Raw genomic sequence first — 15,681 nt, forward strand, 5'->3', positions numbered from 1 at the left:
TTTTGTAGGAAGTCAAAAAATTGAAATTCATCTGCATATAATGATTATTTCTGGAGTCATTTAAAATGTTCATATATAACAGTTAACTCCTTTATTATTTATGCAAGCATGAGGACTATGGCTCTCCATCTGTGATTTCATTTGTTGGAAGCTTAGTAGTGTAAGAAGGCCCTCCTTTCTGCTTTGGGAAAATAAATCCATAAAATAAACTACTGCTTTTTAAGGATTTTAAATTTCAAAACACTAAAAGTACAAAGACATAATAATCTTACACATTGAAAATCATATACACTATTTTGTTCGACTGTAATGTTGTTTTGCTTTCCTCACTCTTTAAATTCCTTTATATAAAATCAACTTATTATGAATGATAAATAAGTGAGCATAATGTTAGTTCAATTAAAAGGAAGAACAGAAAATTTTTTGTCATTCATTGATTGATTACATTGAGGATAATTTTTGACTATTTCTCTCTAGGGTCAATAGTTTATGTAAACAGCCCCTTAACATTGTTTAGTCAACCAGTTGTCTATGTTTTAAAGGAGGGTATAGATTACTAGTTTATTCTTTCATCAAAATGCAAAACTGTATTAATTTACTGAAATATAATGGAATAATTCTTATTAACACATGACTATGTGAATAATGTATTTTGCTTAATTTTCTAGGTTTTGTTAAACTGTTTGAAAGAGAAAATTAAAGACGTAAGTGAATAGGTAGGGTGTTGAAGTCTGGCATAAAATTAATCCGAAATGATACAAAGCACAATAATAAAAATAAAACCTTAAATATTATCATGAATAATGATGACATTTTAACCCACTCACCTCATATTGATTATAGACCCACTATGTGCCAGACACTGTTCTGGATGCTGGAAATGCAGCAGTAAACAAAGCAGACCACAATCACTGCTCCCTGGGCACTTAATTACAGAGTGTTTTGGAAGAAGACATCATTTGGCAGGATCAGACTTTAGTCACAAGGCTACTTAGCATTCGGGACTTATTCATTTCTAACAAAGTAGTATTCTGCACTTCACTGCTGTCATCATAATACAACGTGGTATTTCATTAAGCTTGGCATATTACTCCATAAATGAACCTGTCAACCATAATGTCGACTTAGAATATTATTAAACAGGCCGAATGTGGTGGCTCACTCCTGTAATTCCAGCACTTTGGGAGGCCAAGGCGGATGGATCACAAGGTCAGGAGATCAAGACCATCCTGGTCAACATGGTGAAACCCCGTCTCTACTAAAAATACAAAAATCAGCTGGGCATGGTGGCGTGTGCCTGTAGTCCCAGCTACTCAGGAGGCTGAGGCAGGAGAATTGCTTGAACCCAGGAGGCGGAGGTTGCAGTGATCCGAGATCATGCCACTGCACTCCAGCCTGGGTAACAAGAGCGAAACTCCGTCTCAAAAAAGAAAAATAAAGAAAAACAATATTGTTAAACAAGAAAGTCGTTAGATACGATAGAAGTTATACTTCTGATGGATATTAAAAATAGATGACTGCAAGTTTTTACAGTAGAGATAGAAAATGGATTTATTTTTCTAGGTTAGGCATGTTCTTCTCCAAAGAAGATCATCTTTACAAAGATTTTTATGCACCATTCAAACAGTGTACCATGTCTTTTCTGAAAATCCCACTAGGGTACATCGCTTTTACTGATGGGAGTAAGACACATTCCACAGGAATGTCAGGTGTGCTGCTGCCAAAAAAGGATTAGGACATTTGGTATATCCATTTTTCTCCGGATCCTCCTTGAAGTTTATATCTTTAAATAAAAATGCCAAAAATAATTCAGTTTTTTCTGTAGTTGTTGCTTTCCACAATACCTTTGTGAAGGAAGGCAAGTCCCTATCTTCCCTCTGCCCCAGACACTAAAGGGACTTCTTAAGACAATGACTTCATTGTAGTGATCCTCTTTTTTAAATGTCAGTTCTATCATATTTCCTTAACTTTTACTGTAGATTTTACTGAAACACATTTTTAAGGAAATACCTGGAAGGTATGTACATCTTACACTCCTGTGACACTCATAAACATTTTCATGGGGAAATTCAAGGAAGAAACGCTGCATATAAAAAAGAAAGTTAAAAAAAAAAAAGAAGGAAAATGTGTCACTTATCTAAACACTCTTTAGTGCAGAAATGGGTAGATTTATCTGAACAAGAAATCAAATGTGACAATGTGACACCTTTTCTTGATTCCTCAGGGCTATAATGAACTAATCATACAGTCCAGATAAGGTAAATACGAGGTTATGTGATTAGATAAAACTCACAGATGTACATATGCATTCATACCCTTCTTAATTACTACTAATCAGGAAATTAATTAAACTGAACCTAAAAATAAAATTGTGCTTATTCCTGTGAAGACCTCTATGTCAATGATCTGCCTCAAGAAGCAGACTAAATACCCGCATCTTCAACTGCAGTGACTGCTGCCTCTCTAGAGCCCTCTAGTGGAGAGCATAACTTATAGCAGTTCCCTGTGCCTGTGACTTAACAATGAAAAAATCTTTCATGAAATCGAAGAAAGTGAGGACTGGTATGTGACTCTACTCCTTCATTTGTTTAGATGTGATGATACCACCCAACAGACAGACTTCCTGCATGTGGACTTGTAAGTTTATTCAACCTTTTTTACTCTAAGATGAATTGAAAAACGTCCAAGTTTTTAGTTGAGGCTTCAGTTGTGCATATATTTTTTTAAAAAATATTTAATATTTAAGATGCTTAAATTAATTAAATAACAGAAATTTCAAAATACATGCATTTTAAATAAGAATGTAAAATAAACATTTTGAATCCCTTCATTGCCATAATTAAAAATTGAATGAGTGTACACTCATTTTTCTGGAAAACTGTATCACCATATTTGTAATTATTTTTAAGTATTTTAGGTGCAATCTCTCTTACTTTGATTTATTTTTCAAGCTGAGTTAATTCTGAGTTTCAATCATCTCTGTAAAACCTGTAATTTTGTATGTTAAAAAATATATATTTGGATAGTTAAAACCCCAGAGTTGGAAATGGAAGTAGCTTCCATTTAACTTGGGAAATATTGCATGGATAAAGATCATTGACATTAAGATGTGGACTACCTGCCACACTTTAAATTATTTATCATTATTTAACCACTGTATTGATGTGACATAATAGGGATCACTGACCCACAGCACAGTCTAAGGGATAAATTGGAAAAGCAGGTGAGGTTATTTGGACACTGTGGAAACCAGAGCCTCCGTGAAAAATCACAAATGTTTGGCACTGTTGAATATAAAACCTCTATGACTTAATATGGATCATTTTTCCAGTTCCCAGCTGAATTGGTGACTATGGTCAGACAAGTACATAATCAGTTAATTTTTCTGTATTGAGTAATTCTATTTTATGCTCAGGCTTGTGAGATAGTTTAGAAGCAAAATAGAAGCCAAGCGTTCTTAAAATATACCTCTGCAGAACATTTAATAATCCTTTATCACCTTCTGCTTTATGTGGAAAACTATTTTGAACATCTCTTACTTTCACTTGAGCCATAAAGATAGCAACTGCTATGACACCCTTTAAAAAATTACCTTCAATCAATAGGCCATATTGCTATTACTTGTTTTACTTGGCCATATAACAATACATTAAGGAAATGAAAATGTTGTTGTATATTTAAAATTAATTGATAAATAAAAGAACATTATTTTTTCATCTTTAGATAAATTTCTTAATACTTGCAAACACAAATTCATTTTGTATTAAACCATGGATTTAATTCTTATGTTTGTTAATCCCCGTGTATCTCCTTGGATAGCTGAAATTTTGTCTTTTAATAATATTTCTCAAGAAATTATCATCACACTAGATTATCATGCATTCAACAAATCTAAAACAAAACGAACTAGGTTATTTTACATTATTGTGCTGAGTAATGTTTTCACTTTCCTGGATTATGTTAGCTAATTTATTTTATTGTTAAAGAACTTAAAATATTGGGAAGAAAATTCATACATATGAAACAGTTAACTCACAATGCAGATCAGTAAATGAAATGCTTATAAGAGTGACTTAGATAAAAGTGAAACAAGAATCCACAGAAATGATGTAGTCTTGACTATATACCTTAAAAAAGAAAGGGATTGAGGGTAATGGAGTGTTTTCTAAATGGCTGGAGCAGTCAATTTGTCTTGAAGTTTACTGGGAAATGAGTTTTAATTGATTGAGCCACGTAGTCCCATTTTTCTTTTTTTACCATATGGTGACTTTCTAATATGCTAGTATATGTATTTGAATATATTATATATATTTATACTAATTTTCCAAATCAGCCTATGTGTTTTAGAACTTTGCCATAAAGTGTGAGCCTTGCAGCAAACATCATCACCTCGAAGCTTGCTGGAAATGCAGAATCTCAGGTCCTGCTCAAGATTTCCTAAATCAGATTCTTCATTTTAACACATCCTGCTCTAAAAGTACTATTGGATAGTGTATGATCTTTCTAGTTAATAGATACAATATTTCATATGGATGTGTATTATGAATGTACATATGTGTACATTCATAATTATTTCTCAAAAATGGAATTTAAAAGGACTACAATATAGGTCTTAACTCACCCAAAAGTTTCCCTTCAGTCCTCCACCATCTCAAGCCCCATATGCTCTTGCTCAGAGTTTGCTTAGAGCGTTGGGATGTTTTCCTTAGATGTTAAGATGAACTCTTGGCTTGTTTTGACTGTCTTTTGGCAAGAGAAACAGACGAGTAGGAAGTAGTGATAGTGGTAAAATTTGTTTTAAAAATGGGAAAATGTTCCAGAAGTAATTATAAAATTGAATGTAAGAGTATGTTTTAAATGGCATTGGTTTATCCTTACAAGCAAATCATATTTATGTCTTTTTTTTTCTTTTTTTTTTTTTTTTTGCTTTTCTTTGGACAGCTTTGTAACAATTGGATTAAATCTTTTCTAATTTATAATTAGCATTTTTCAATTAATTCGGGCATGCTAATTTTTATATTGATTGCCTAAACTTTCATGTTTAAGACATATTAATTCAGTGGATATCAGTTAAAATACAGCAAATTAATTTGTGCAATCTGCTGTGACTATTTTCAAATCCAAAATTTAGTATCCAAAATCACTGTTCTTTAAGAAGCTTTCTTAGGCTATTCCATTCTTCTAATTACCTTCAAATACTTAAGCACCAAAGATTTCCTGCAGGGTTTCCCATAAGTGTTTTTTCTTTCATTTTCTTTGCATAACGACATGCTTCTTGAGACACTTTCCCTGTTGTTGCCTTTGACCATGTGAACATAATGACGTCGCTAATGTTTGACTCTTTCTCAAGTTGTAAAATGATAGGTTCTAAAAAAATTTTGCAGCTGTAAACATAATTTTCTAGAAGGAAATTCCCAATCTTGTGGTCTTTTCATTCACTAGAAAGACTGTTTTTAGTCTTCATCAGATTTTACCTGTTTCACTTGATTGTCCCCTTCCTGAAGTTCTATCTCAATTGTCCTCTCTGACTCATTCTCTTTACCTTCTTTTACAATATTTCCTCCTATTCGGTTTATCGAGATAATTATTCAGTTTCCTTCTGCCTTTTGGATATTTTATGTAATCTAAATTGAGTTCACTGCGATAACTCATGCCTGGGATCCAGCACTTTGGGAGGCCAAGGCAGGTGGATTGCTTGAGCCCAGGAGTTTGAGACCAGCCTGGGCAAAATAGCAAAACCCCATGTCTACAAAAAAATACAAAAGTTAGCTGGGCATGGTGGCATACTCCTGTAGTCTCAGCTACTGGGGAGGCTGAGATGGAGGGAACACTGAAGCCCAGGAGGTAAAGGCTATATAGCAAACCAAGGTCATGCCACTGCACTCCAGCTAAGTGACAGAGTCAGACTCTGTCTCAAAATAATAATAATAATCTGAACAGTATTCTGGTTTCTCTTTTTTCCTCATTGTTCATAGTCTTTCTGAGCAATTACATTTACTCTCATGAATTAAACAACTGTACATTTACCAATAATTTCCTAACTTGCAGTTCATGCTCTTCTGGGTTTCTTATTTTATATCAAACTACTGGCTTTATTAACTGCAATTAGATCTCAATATGTTGTAAACAAAAAAATTGTTAATTTCCCACCTTTTTTTTACTTCCCAAATTTGAACCACCTTATTTCCTGTTAACTGCGTCACTAGTCAGCTAAGCACGGGAGAGGGAAACCTACCAGCCTTTTGTATTTTATAATGCTCTCACTGGATCTTCCTTTCCTCTTTTCTAGGCCTGTCTTCTCTTCTGAGCTTACCTTCTTGAAAGCATGGAATACGTACTATTTCTATATCCTCACTTACCATTAACTTATTTATCTTTATTGAACTTGTGGTCCCATTATTATACCCAAAGTATCACCAAAGTCATCAAAATCTTCCTTGCAGAAAGAGGCACTTGTGCTTGAAGGAAACTTACAAGAGTGTCAAAATGAGCACAAAGCAATACCTGGGAATTAATGTAAATTATATAAGATCTTGAAATAGTAGACGCTCCAGATTAAGAGACATCAAACAGTAAGTAGAGTTTCTATAACCTAAGAACCATTCTAAATAGATGTGAAAAAGAGGGACGTCAACAGAGGAGAGCAATAAATTTAGCTGCAATAGGAGGGAGAAGGATAGAGGTAAGGGCAGCAGATTCAGAGAAGGCCTCATCCATCTTCCAGAATGTTCTCAAATCCAACTGTGACTTTTCAGTCATCTTTTTGGATTTTTTTTTTGCACGCATCCCAGTTAACAATTGATTTGTCAAAATTTTAACAAGGTTGGCTTCTAATAAGCTATTTCTTCTAGTTCTTTGGTATTTATTTCTACTCACCTTTCAAATATTGGTGTATGCTAGAGCTTCATCCTCGGCCAGCCAACTGATCTTCCTACCAACACTCTGTCACTGCCACCTCTGCCTCCAGAGCTAAAGAGATCTACCACCTCAGCCATCACAGTATTCAGGACTACAGGAGTGTGCTACCATGCCTGGCTAGTTTTTATAGAGATAGGGTTTCTCCATGTTGCCTAGCCTGGCCTTGAACTCCCGGTCTCAAGCCATCCACCCGCCTTGAAGTCTCAATGTGCTGGGATTATAGGTCTGAGCCTCCATGCCCAGCCTATTTTTATATGCTAATGATTTAAAAGAAACAACTCCCATTAAGGTCCTTTTCTCCTAATATTTCATTTACCCTTGGCTTTCCCTCAGGTTTTTCCAACTAGACATATGTAAAACAGAAATCTTTACATTCCATGCCTGCTTTCTCTCCTCAAACCTCTCTCACTCCTCATTAACTCCTCATTCAAGCCAGGAATTGAAAGGTCTTCTAGGCACTACCATCTACCTAATTTTTCATAATCAATCTATTATGAAGTTTGCCAATTCTCCCATGTATTTGTGCCTGGTTTCATTTATACTGTTACTGCTCAGGGTCACACTCTCTAGATGTCTCTTTTGGATCAAGATTTTTTTTTAAAAAAAAAGCAGTACTGAATGCTTTTAATAAGTCAAACACTAGGCTAACACGTTTATCTGTACCATCCCAAATCTGATATAATCCTTACAACATTCTGATAAGATAGGATCTGTTATTATCTGGATTTTACTAAGAGTGGCAGAGCCAGGTCAGTGACCTAGGTTGCTCTATGTCAAGAGCCCCACTGCAACCTCTACATGATATTGACCAGCCTACTGCAAAGGGGTCCTAATTGCTCTTTTGCCTTCTAATTGAGGTTTTCACTTTCATTTTCTCCTCCTTTCTTAAGTATGTCAAACTGATCTTTCTAAAATGCAAATTGAACTAGTGTCTTGCCCCTCAGCACCCCCGTCCCAGCTTTTTAGGGTAACTCATAGGACTCTTCATGACCCTGCTCCTTCCCAGCCACTGTCTGCTCTTTCCCATACCCGCTGACACCATTTCAAAATCTCTAATAATAGAGGCATTTATCATTTCCTCCAGAAAGCTTGTTTTTCGCTTTTCTTTAAAATGCCCCTCTTTAGTTTCCTCTCGATTGCCATCTCTCCCCCGGGGAACTATTCTTGAACTCCAACGTGAGTTATGTACCAAATCCAGTTTTTCTTGGGGGAGTGTTGTTTGTTTAACCTAAAATGGTCTTCTCATTTTCCCTTTTATCTTGCTTCTTTCTGAGAGATCCTAGTTCAGTTCCTTATCACTTTTGTCTTACTTGAAAAATAGCCTGAAGTCTAACTGGCCTACCTCTAACATTCCCTCCTTCGCACTGAGCAGTGGATCTCCAGGGACCACAAGGATTACCTGAGAAGCTTGTGAAATCGCAGATTCCAGGGTCCCAACCTCGGATGTTTAGATCCAGTTAGTCTCTGGTGAGAAGCAGGTGTCACTTCTTAATAAGCATTGCACCCAGGTGGAGACATCCTGTTTCCTGCTATCAGTAAAATTTTGTCCCCACACTGAGACATGATCGATTTATTGCTTGCTGAAATGTTTTGATGTGTCTTTTTCGTCTAAAATATATTGTAGAATCATCGATGTGTGGCATCGAAATCTCTGCAGTTTTCAATCTGTCCTTTGAAGAATATTCCCCTACACTTTGTCTCCAGTCCTTACCTCCTTTCATGGCCCCTTTTCTACTACAAATACTCTAATACACTCTACATTCCATAGGTGCCAAATGCTTTCTTTTTTGCCTCAGTTGGGCACTATCTGCTCTGGCCTGCCTGCAGTGCCTTCTGAGCCACTTTCTTACTAGTGAACTCCTACCCATCCTTCAAGCTGCAACTCAACACCACCTTCTTAATAAGGCTTTCCCTGGACCTGCTGCCCTCACCTCTGTCATTTCCACTTCTGCTATGGACAAATCGATCGCTCATCTCTGCTTGTTGGCGTCACTCCTTCCTCCCCATCTGTCCAGAATGGTGCTCACATAATGGAAATCTTTTACTTTTCACGACAGAGTTGACAATTTAAAGATTCTGTATCATTTGTGTTCTATTTTCAGGCTAGGTATTGCTTTGTACTCATTTTGCCACTCCTGTAGCTTTCTGCAAACATGAATGCCTCTTTTTCCAGTGACAAGCAGTTTTTAAGTTTTCAAGTGTGAAAGAAATAGCATGAGTGTGAGTGTGTGTGTGTGTGGGGGGGTCAATCCATGTGTATGCCAGCACATTGGCGGGTTCTCCAAAATGTTTTCAAATTGTCAATTCCAGATAAGATTTTCAAGTTTCAGAAAATTCGTATCTAACTTTGGAACAATGTAAGTGTTGTGTTAGAACTTTGAAAAACACCAGAGTCCCCACTATCTAAGCTCTCTGTGCAGTATCTGTTATTGTTTTCAATTCTGACAGACTGGGCACTCGAGGGTTCCACAGTCTCTGGTGACACAATGTGGAAAGAAGTTAGAGACACAAAGTAACCCGGCACACACAGAAAAGTGAGCAGGGTCTCTCTGTTCCCCTGGCTGCGTCTATCCACCCCACCTCCCCACCCCCAGTCATCAAACTATTATCTGGCATTATTAACCTAAGTTCAAGTGAACATTGTATTCTCTAATTAAAATCATTGTGTTTGTGAAATGCATGTATCATTAGCAAGGCCTTTGGAAACTTTCATTTAAATTTCATTACCAAGAGTTCTAAAATTGATCTCTGATCTTTAGATTATCAACACACCTTTATCTTCTGAAGTTGTGAGAGGAATTTAATAATCTTGTTTCCTTTTTAGAATAAGAAGAGATAGATGGGTGAAAGGATATCTGAGTAACGATTTTCTGGGGGGGGGATATTTTAAACATAAGTGATACTAGTTATTAAAATATAAATTACAAAATTTTGTGACTGAAATAGATCACAATAGGTTGTTCAGCAATGGGATTGGAAATAACAGAACCATTGATGACCGTGGTGTAAAATAAGTGAGAAAGTACAAGGACATTATTATTTAGCCTTTGGATTTGGAAAGTTAAAGCATAAGAATATTCCAATATTATCAGATTATCAGTGGTTGAAAGTTGAATGGGGGAGCAGTGAATTGTGCATTGTTTCCCTCACAGAACCCAGAGATCCTAATGTGAGACGGTAAGGGAGGGGAATATGTGTCCTTGAGAAATTTAGGTTTGATTTGTATGACTTTAAGGCTGGGGCTGGACTTCCTCACTTTCCTAGGGTGATAAAGGTTACTTCCCTGTTTAAAGCCCAAAGTATGATCCATGTGCACTGAGAATCACGGTACCAGATCTATTTAAAAGCCCTGATGCCATTTGGTGTAGAAATGCAGGGTGTTGAACAACGAGAACACATGGACACAGGGAGGGGAGCATCACACACTGGGGTCTGTTGGGGAGAAATAGGGGAGGGACAGTGGGGGGTGGGGAGTTGGGGAGAGATAGCATGGGGAGAAATGCCAGATACAGGTGAAGTGGAGGAAGGCAGCACATCACGCTGCCATGTGTGTACCTATGCAACAATGTTGCACGTTCTTCACATGTACCCCAAAACCTAAAATGCAATTTAAAAAATTAAAAATAATAATAAAAAAAAGGAAATGCAGAGACTCTGTGATCCAGGCTGTGTGTTAGTGTCTGTCTGAACCACAAAGAACTCATGGAGAGTTAGGATCACATAGAACACAGTAAAGGAATAACGATAACGATTATTTCAATTACACAAACACGATTGACTTTTAAAAGAAAGGCTGCTCTTTTTCAATGGCACACGTCTCTCGCATTTCAGCTCCTTTTGCACAAGCATTGCCATGTGACACTGATTTCTTCGGTGAATTAAGCGACAGAGCTTGGACGGCACACAATAACACAGCCACTTTTCGTGGAACACAAAAGAGGTGCATTTTTCTCCGCACCGCGGTCTCACACAACTTCAGTGTTTCCCGCCCCGCGGGCGACGCCCCCACTCGCACCCCGTCTGCTTCCCAGCAGCTCGGGGTGCGGGGCCAGCTGCGCGCCACCCCGCTGCGCTGCAGCGCCGCTGCCGCCGGCACTAGGACCCGGGGACGTCCCCGCGCGGGGCGCGCGGAAAGGCGGCCAGACTCCTCCTTATCTCCAGTGTCAAACTTGACATCAGCCCGCGAGCGGGGCCCGGCAAGTTCTGCAGCATCGGAGCGCTCCCGCTCACATCAGTGGCATGCTTCGTGGAGACATGCTCCTCTCACTGCCCTCTGCAGCAGCAGCATGGATTGTCACCTCTCCATCCTCCTCCTGCTCAGCTGCTCTGCGCTCGGCTGCCTCGGGGAAGTGAGCCCGCAGCCCCCCAACGAAGGTAAGCCCGGTCCCCGCGTGCGCGGCCGGCCGCGCTCACGCCTTCCCCGCGCGTTCTCACCGAGCCCGGCGCGTCGGGAAGGTGCCTCCAGCAGAACACTTTGCGCTGACAGGGGACGCACGATGTGCCTTTTTTTTTTTTTTTTTTCCCTGCTGTCTTTTCTAAAACACTTCGGGAGATAATTTTAGATGGTCTAAGCCTTCAGAATGTGTTTTTGATCTGATACCAATTCGAGCAATTACCTTGTTGGCCAATTTGACCAGAAAGAAAGAAAGAAAATCCTCCAGCGTTGCAACCCAGTTATGTTAATTGCCAAATGGCCAAGGCAGTATTTTATTTTCTAATTATGACCATGTGGTACTCCGAGAAGTTTGGAAGAAAACCCAGCCTTCCTCTCTAGACTCTGTAGTGTGTTTAAAGGTAATGACAGGTTGTTCCTACTTGGGATCGTGGCATTTATTAATGGACTAGAGGGATATGAGACTGTCGAAGCGGAGGTGCGTATGTGTTTGTGGAGCAAGGGCTGTGCTGAACTTAGGTGCATCCCGCCAGGCAATGCTCTCCTCTATGGTACAGGTTCTAACGAGCAGCATATGCCACTTTAACATAAGTAATATCTACAGGAATTACAATAAGCTTACGTTGGATTCTCTTTGTTTAAACGCTTATATACAAATAGGAGAATGTATTTAATGAATAGTGAATAGCTCCTCGGAAGATACAGTAAATAACTGAATAGTAGATTAAGAGAGAATGTTCCTATGCAGCAAATGTCATTTCCTTGATGTCGGGTTATTTATTATCCTTGTAATGGGCATTCATTTCTTTTCAATGGGTTAAAGTGCAAACCTAATGTTAAGGACACCAGTGTGCTCTATAAGATCCTCTACTTAATACACACACTGTCTTTCTCCTGCATACCTTTTGTGATCTATTCCTAATGACTTGTGAATACAGTCACAAACTCTTAAAACAAACTTCTCTAAATAATTGATTAGTTGAAAGCCACACTTACAACACTAATTTCCTCTTAGTGATTTTGAACTTACAACATTTAGCAATTTATTTTGCGAGTTAACAATACTGAGCAACTGATGTGTAAACATCATGTTATATACATCACTCCTTAGAAAATATATTATCAAGCCAATACTGCTGTATATTATAGAGTGTACCTTATTTTGAAAAACACAAGTAAAAACAAAATATTTAGAAACTTTTTCATTAAATGTAAAAACTGCCTGATATTCAATGACCTACTTTCACTGCTAATAGAGCAGTAATTTATCTCCTTCCTTACGACTGCCTTTATCAATTTGGCAGATTTCATTAAATTTTCGGCATTTTTTTTTTTTTTTTTTTTTACTGAGGAAATAAAAATTCTAAAATATAAAGATCAAGAAAATTATCTTACCCACAAATGACTTTTTCTTTTAAAAACAAAATTAAAACATTTATTTGAAAGTAAGGGTCAACATTCTTCTGAATGAAACGTAAGAGTAGTCATTTGTACAATGGGTAATGTATAATAGGTAACATCAATAAATTAAAATTAATGTTTTAATTTTTTTTATTTTTTGTAGATGTTAAAATATTAACAATAACTAGAAAAATTGCATTACAATTCCCTCATTGCCATAATGAATTATATTTTCCAGATAGGATGTATATGAACTCAGATAGAACGTTTATGAACTATATAGATAATGGGTATTACTGAATTAATTATGCACAAGTATGTAGCTGATAGTATTTTTGTGGAAAACATAACCTTTAAGTAAACTACAAGAGAAAAAAAAACAGACATCAAAGTATTGCACACTTACATAAAATTAATGAGTATTAATTTAATGAAGCAGAGTTAATCAAATGCAAATTGCTTATAAGCCTCACCTCATGTGTGTTTGAGGACATGATGTACATAATTATACAGACAGGTATATTAACAATATGTGTATAGAAAAGTAAATGTTTCAGAAAGCTGACATAATTACATTTAATTTGCTTGGATAAAAGTTTATCTATTCATCATTCATGGGATTATTCTTTCCAGATTGTGACCTATGAGTAGTGTCTCTTTTCCTTACTGTGATTGTGAAGGGAAGCTTTAAAACAAATTTAAGATGATTTAACTTAGGTAATACTTGGGTGAGATTTTAAATATTAATCCATAGCTTGGCTCATAGTGGTGCTGAATAACATAAAAAGTGAAAATGCCAAGTGTATGCCAAGATTTCCAGGCAAATTTTCTAAGTGTAATTTCAATAGAAAGCAATTCTTATGAAAACTTATATATGGGAGGAGTGATGATTTAAAAATAATATTAATGTCATTTTCTGATATAATTTTTGAAATTTGAAATATGAAATACGAGACTGTATTTAAAATAATATGCTTGAAACATTTCAGCACTATAAAAAATGTACTAGAAATTTACTGGAGCATATTTACTAGAATATATTCTTCAATCTATTATGAACTTAGGCCTGAGAGAACCAAATGAGAACAAAACCAGGCCATTGGCTTAATTGCTAGGATATTTGCAGTTGTGTGATTTCTTTTTAAATCTGAGATTTGCCCATTAACTATCAATATTGAAATGCCATGGCTCCCTGGTAAGAAGAATAACTTAGAAAATGTTTCATCTGAATTTTCCTTTTACTAATATATTTACAAATATCTTTCTTATATGCTTTCAAGAAAATGACTCCAGGTGATAATAGAGACTCATCAATGAAAATAAATATTCATAATTCCAATGAGCACTTGACTCGGTAGTTAGCCTATATACTTAAACATATATACTGTATACTTAAACAGAACTTTATTAAAACTTTATTAAATTCTTATCAGGTATGTCTGTGAACATGGCTTAAAAAAAGACTTTTAATGGGAAATCAGTTATTTTTTATGGCAAAATACGATTGCTACAGTATGTATTATTTTAAAAGTTTATATACTTACTCGCTGTTTCCATACCAGATGGATTATTATCGGTAAAGAGAAATAACATTGGGGCAAAGTTAAAACTGAATATGAAATAAAATTATCAACTGTGGTTTGTTCAACCCTTTTAGAATTGGTTAATTTCATTAAACACTTTTATATATTGATGGCAGTTTGGGGTGCAAAGCACTATTAATTCATCAGTACATAATGCAGGAATCATTTTTTCTATCCAAAAGAGTTTATAAATTGCATTAACATTTATCCAGAAAGTTATTTGTATTGAAAATCATAGTATAAAAAATAAAACCAAATAAAATTAAATATTTATATTTATATACTATTTTTTAAAGACTTTTTTTGAATGGCTGGGACACTAAGAAATGTATTTCTCTAAACATAAATATTCTAAATACTAGAGAAGACTATGTGATTGTTTAAAGCTTAAAAGTAAAACTTGCATATGAATGTTATAATTCTCCCTTTGAGTATTAGGCAAATCTTGGGAAAAATAAATAAATAAATATTTCCCATTTTTAAAAATTATATATAAAAAAGTGTTTATATATGAAAAGTAAATTGGCATCACTTTTCATATATAAACACTTTTCCTCAAATAAGAACACACAGTGATTGAAACATTAATAGAGAACTTAGCTATCATATCATCTTTATAAGTTTTCTTGGTTTGGAAGAGGGTTTACATTTGCTTTTAATAGCATTTCATCATGCTAGACTAAATAATTGAATGCATTATACATTTTTGTAATTTAATAGGCTCTCCTAATAGCTAGCCCCTGCATCCCCCCCACCCCCACTCCACGGTTAACTGTGCTATTTGCCTGAAGGTAGAAGAAACTTTAATTTCACTATTTTATAACCCACAACAGTTAACACTTGACCTAGGTCATTAACAGGATTATCAGCAAATTTGTTTAAGCTTTTACTGACAATCTGAATTGCTACGATAATATTTTGAATGTCCCAGAAAGAAACTTCTTGTAACCTCTCAAAATCTATCACAAAATTAATTCATTCTGAATGTATATCTTTGTAAAGACTAGTATTGATAATAATAATTTGAGTGGGGAAAGTATTCACTCAGGTAACTTAGTCTCCTTATTTTTATGTTTCATAATCACACTACTCCAGTCCTTGTCATAAATGAGCAACTTAGTATCTTTTAGTATCTTTTAGATACTAAATCTTCTAGCATCAGCAATCGATTTATGAATACAAAACAGTTTCACTGTAACTATCAATATTTTTAATTTTATATTTTTTATCATTGTCACTGTAGTTATAGGGTTTTTTTGTTTGTTTTTGTTTGTTTGTTTTGCCTATTTTAAGGTTAAAAGTCGGAAATACTTCTCAGAAGTGACTGGACCTATAAAGGGGAAGCTACATGTAATAAAACACCATTGCCATGTGTTATATCATGGT

The 15,681-nt window shown here is 35.9% G+C and overlaps 1 protein-coding gene across 2 annotated transcripts in view; it reads left to right on the forward strand.

Moving 5' to 3' along the window:
- The first annotated feature begins 11,083 nt into the window (after window positions 1–11,083).
- Window positions 11,084–15,681, forward strand: part of EPHA3 (EPH receptor A3) — a 365,310-nt gene continuing 360,712 nt past the window's right edge. For both annotated transcript variants that reach the window (XM_032277200.1, XM_032277201.1), the window contains exon 1: window positions 11,084–11,292. In XM_032277200.1, the coding sequence (XP_032133091.1) occupies window positions 11,205–11,292 (88 nt within the window). In that variant the 5' untranslated portion in view covers window positions 11,084–11,204. The remainder of the gene's footprint in view (window positions 11,293–15,681) is intronic.

Source organism: Sapajus apella, unplaced genomic scaffold, assembly GCF_009761245.1.
Source record: "Sapajus apella isolate SASKATOON/1434 unplaced genomic scaffold, GSC_monkey_1.0 scaffold8, whole genome shotgun sequence".
Classification (NCBI taxonomy): Eukaryota; Metazoa; Chordata; class Mammalia; order Primates; family Cebidae; genus Sapajus; species Sapajus apella.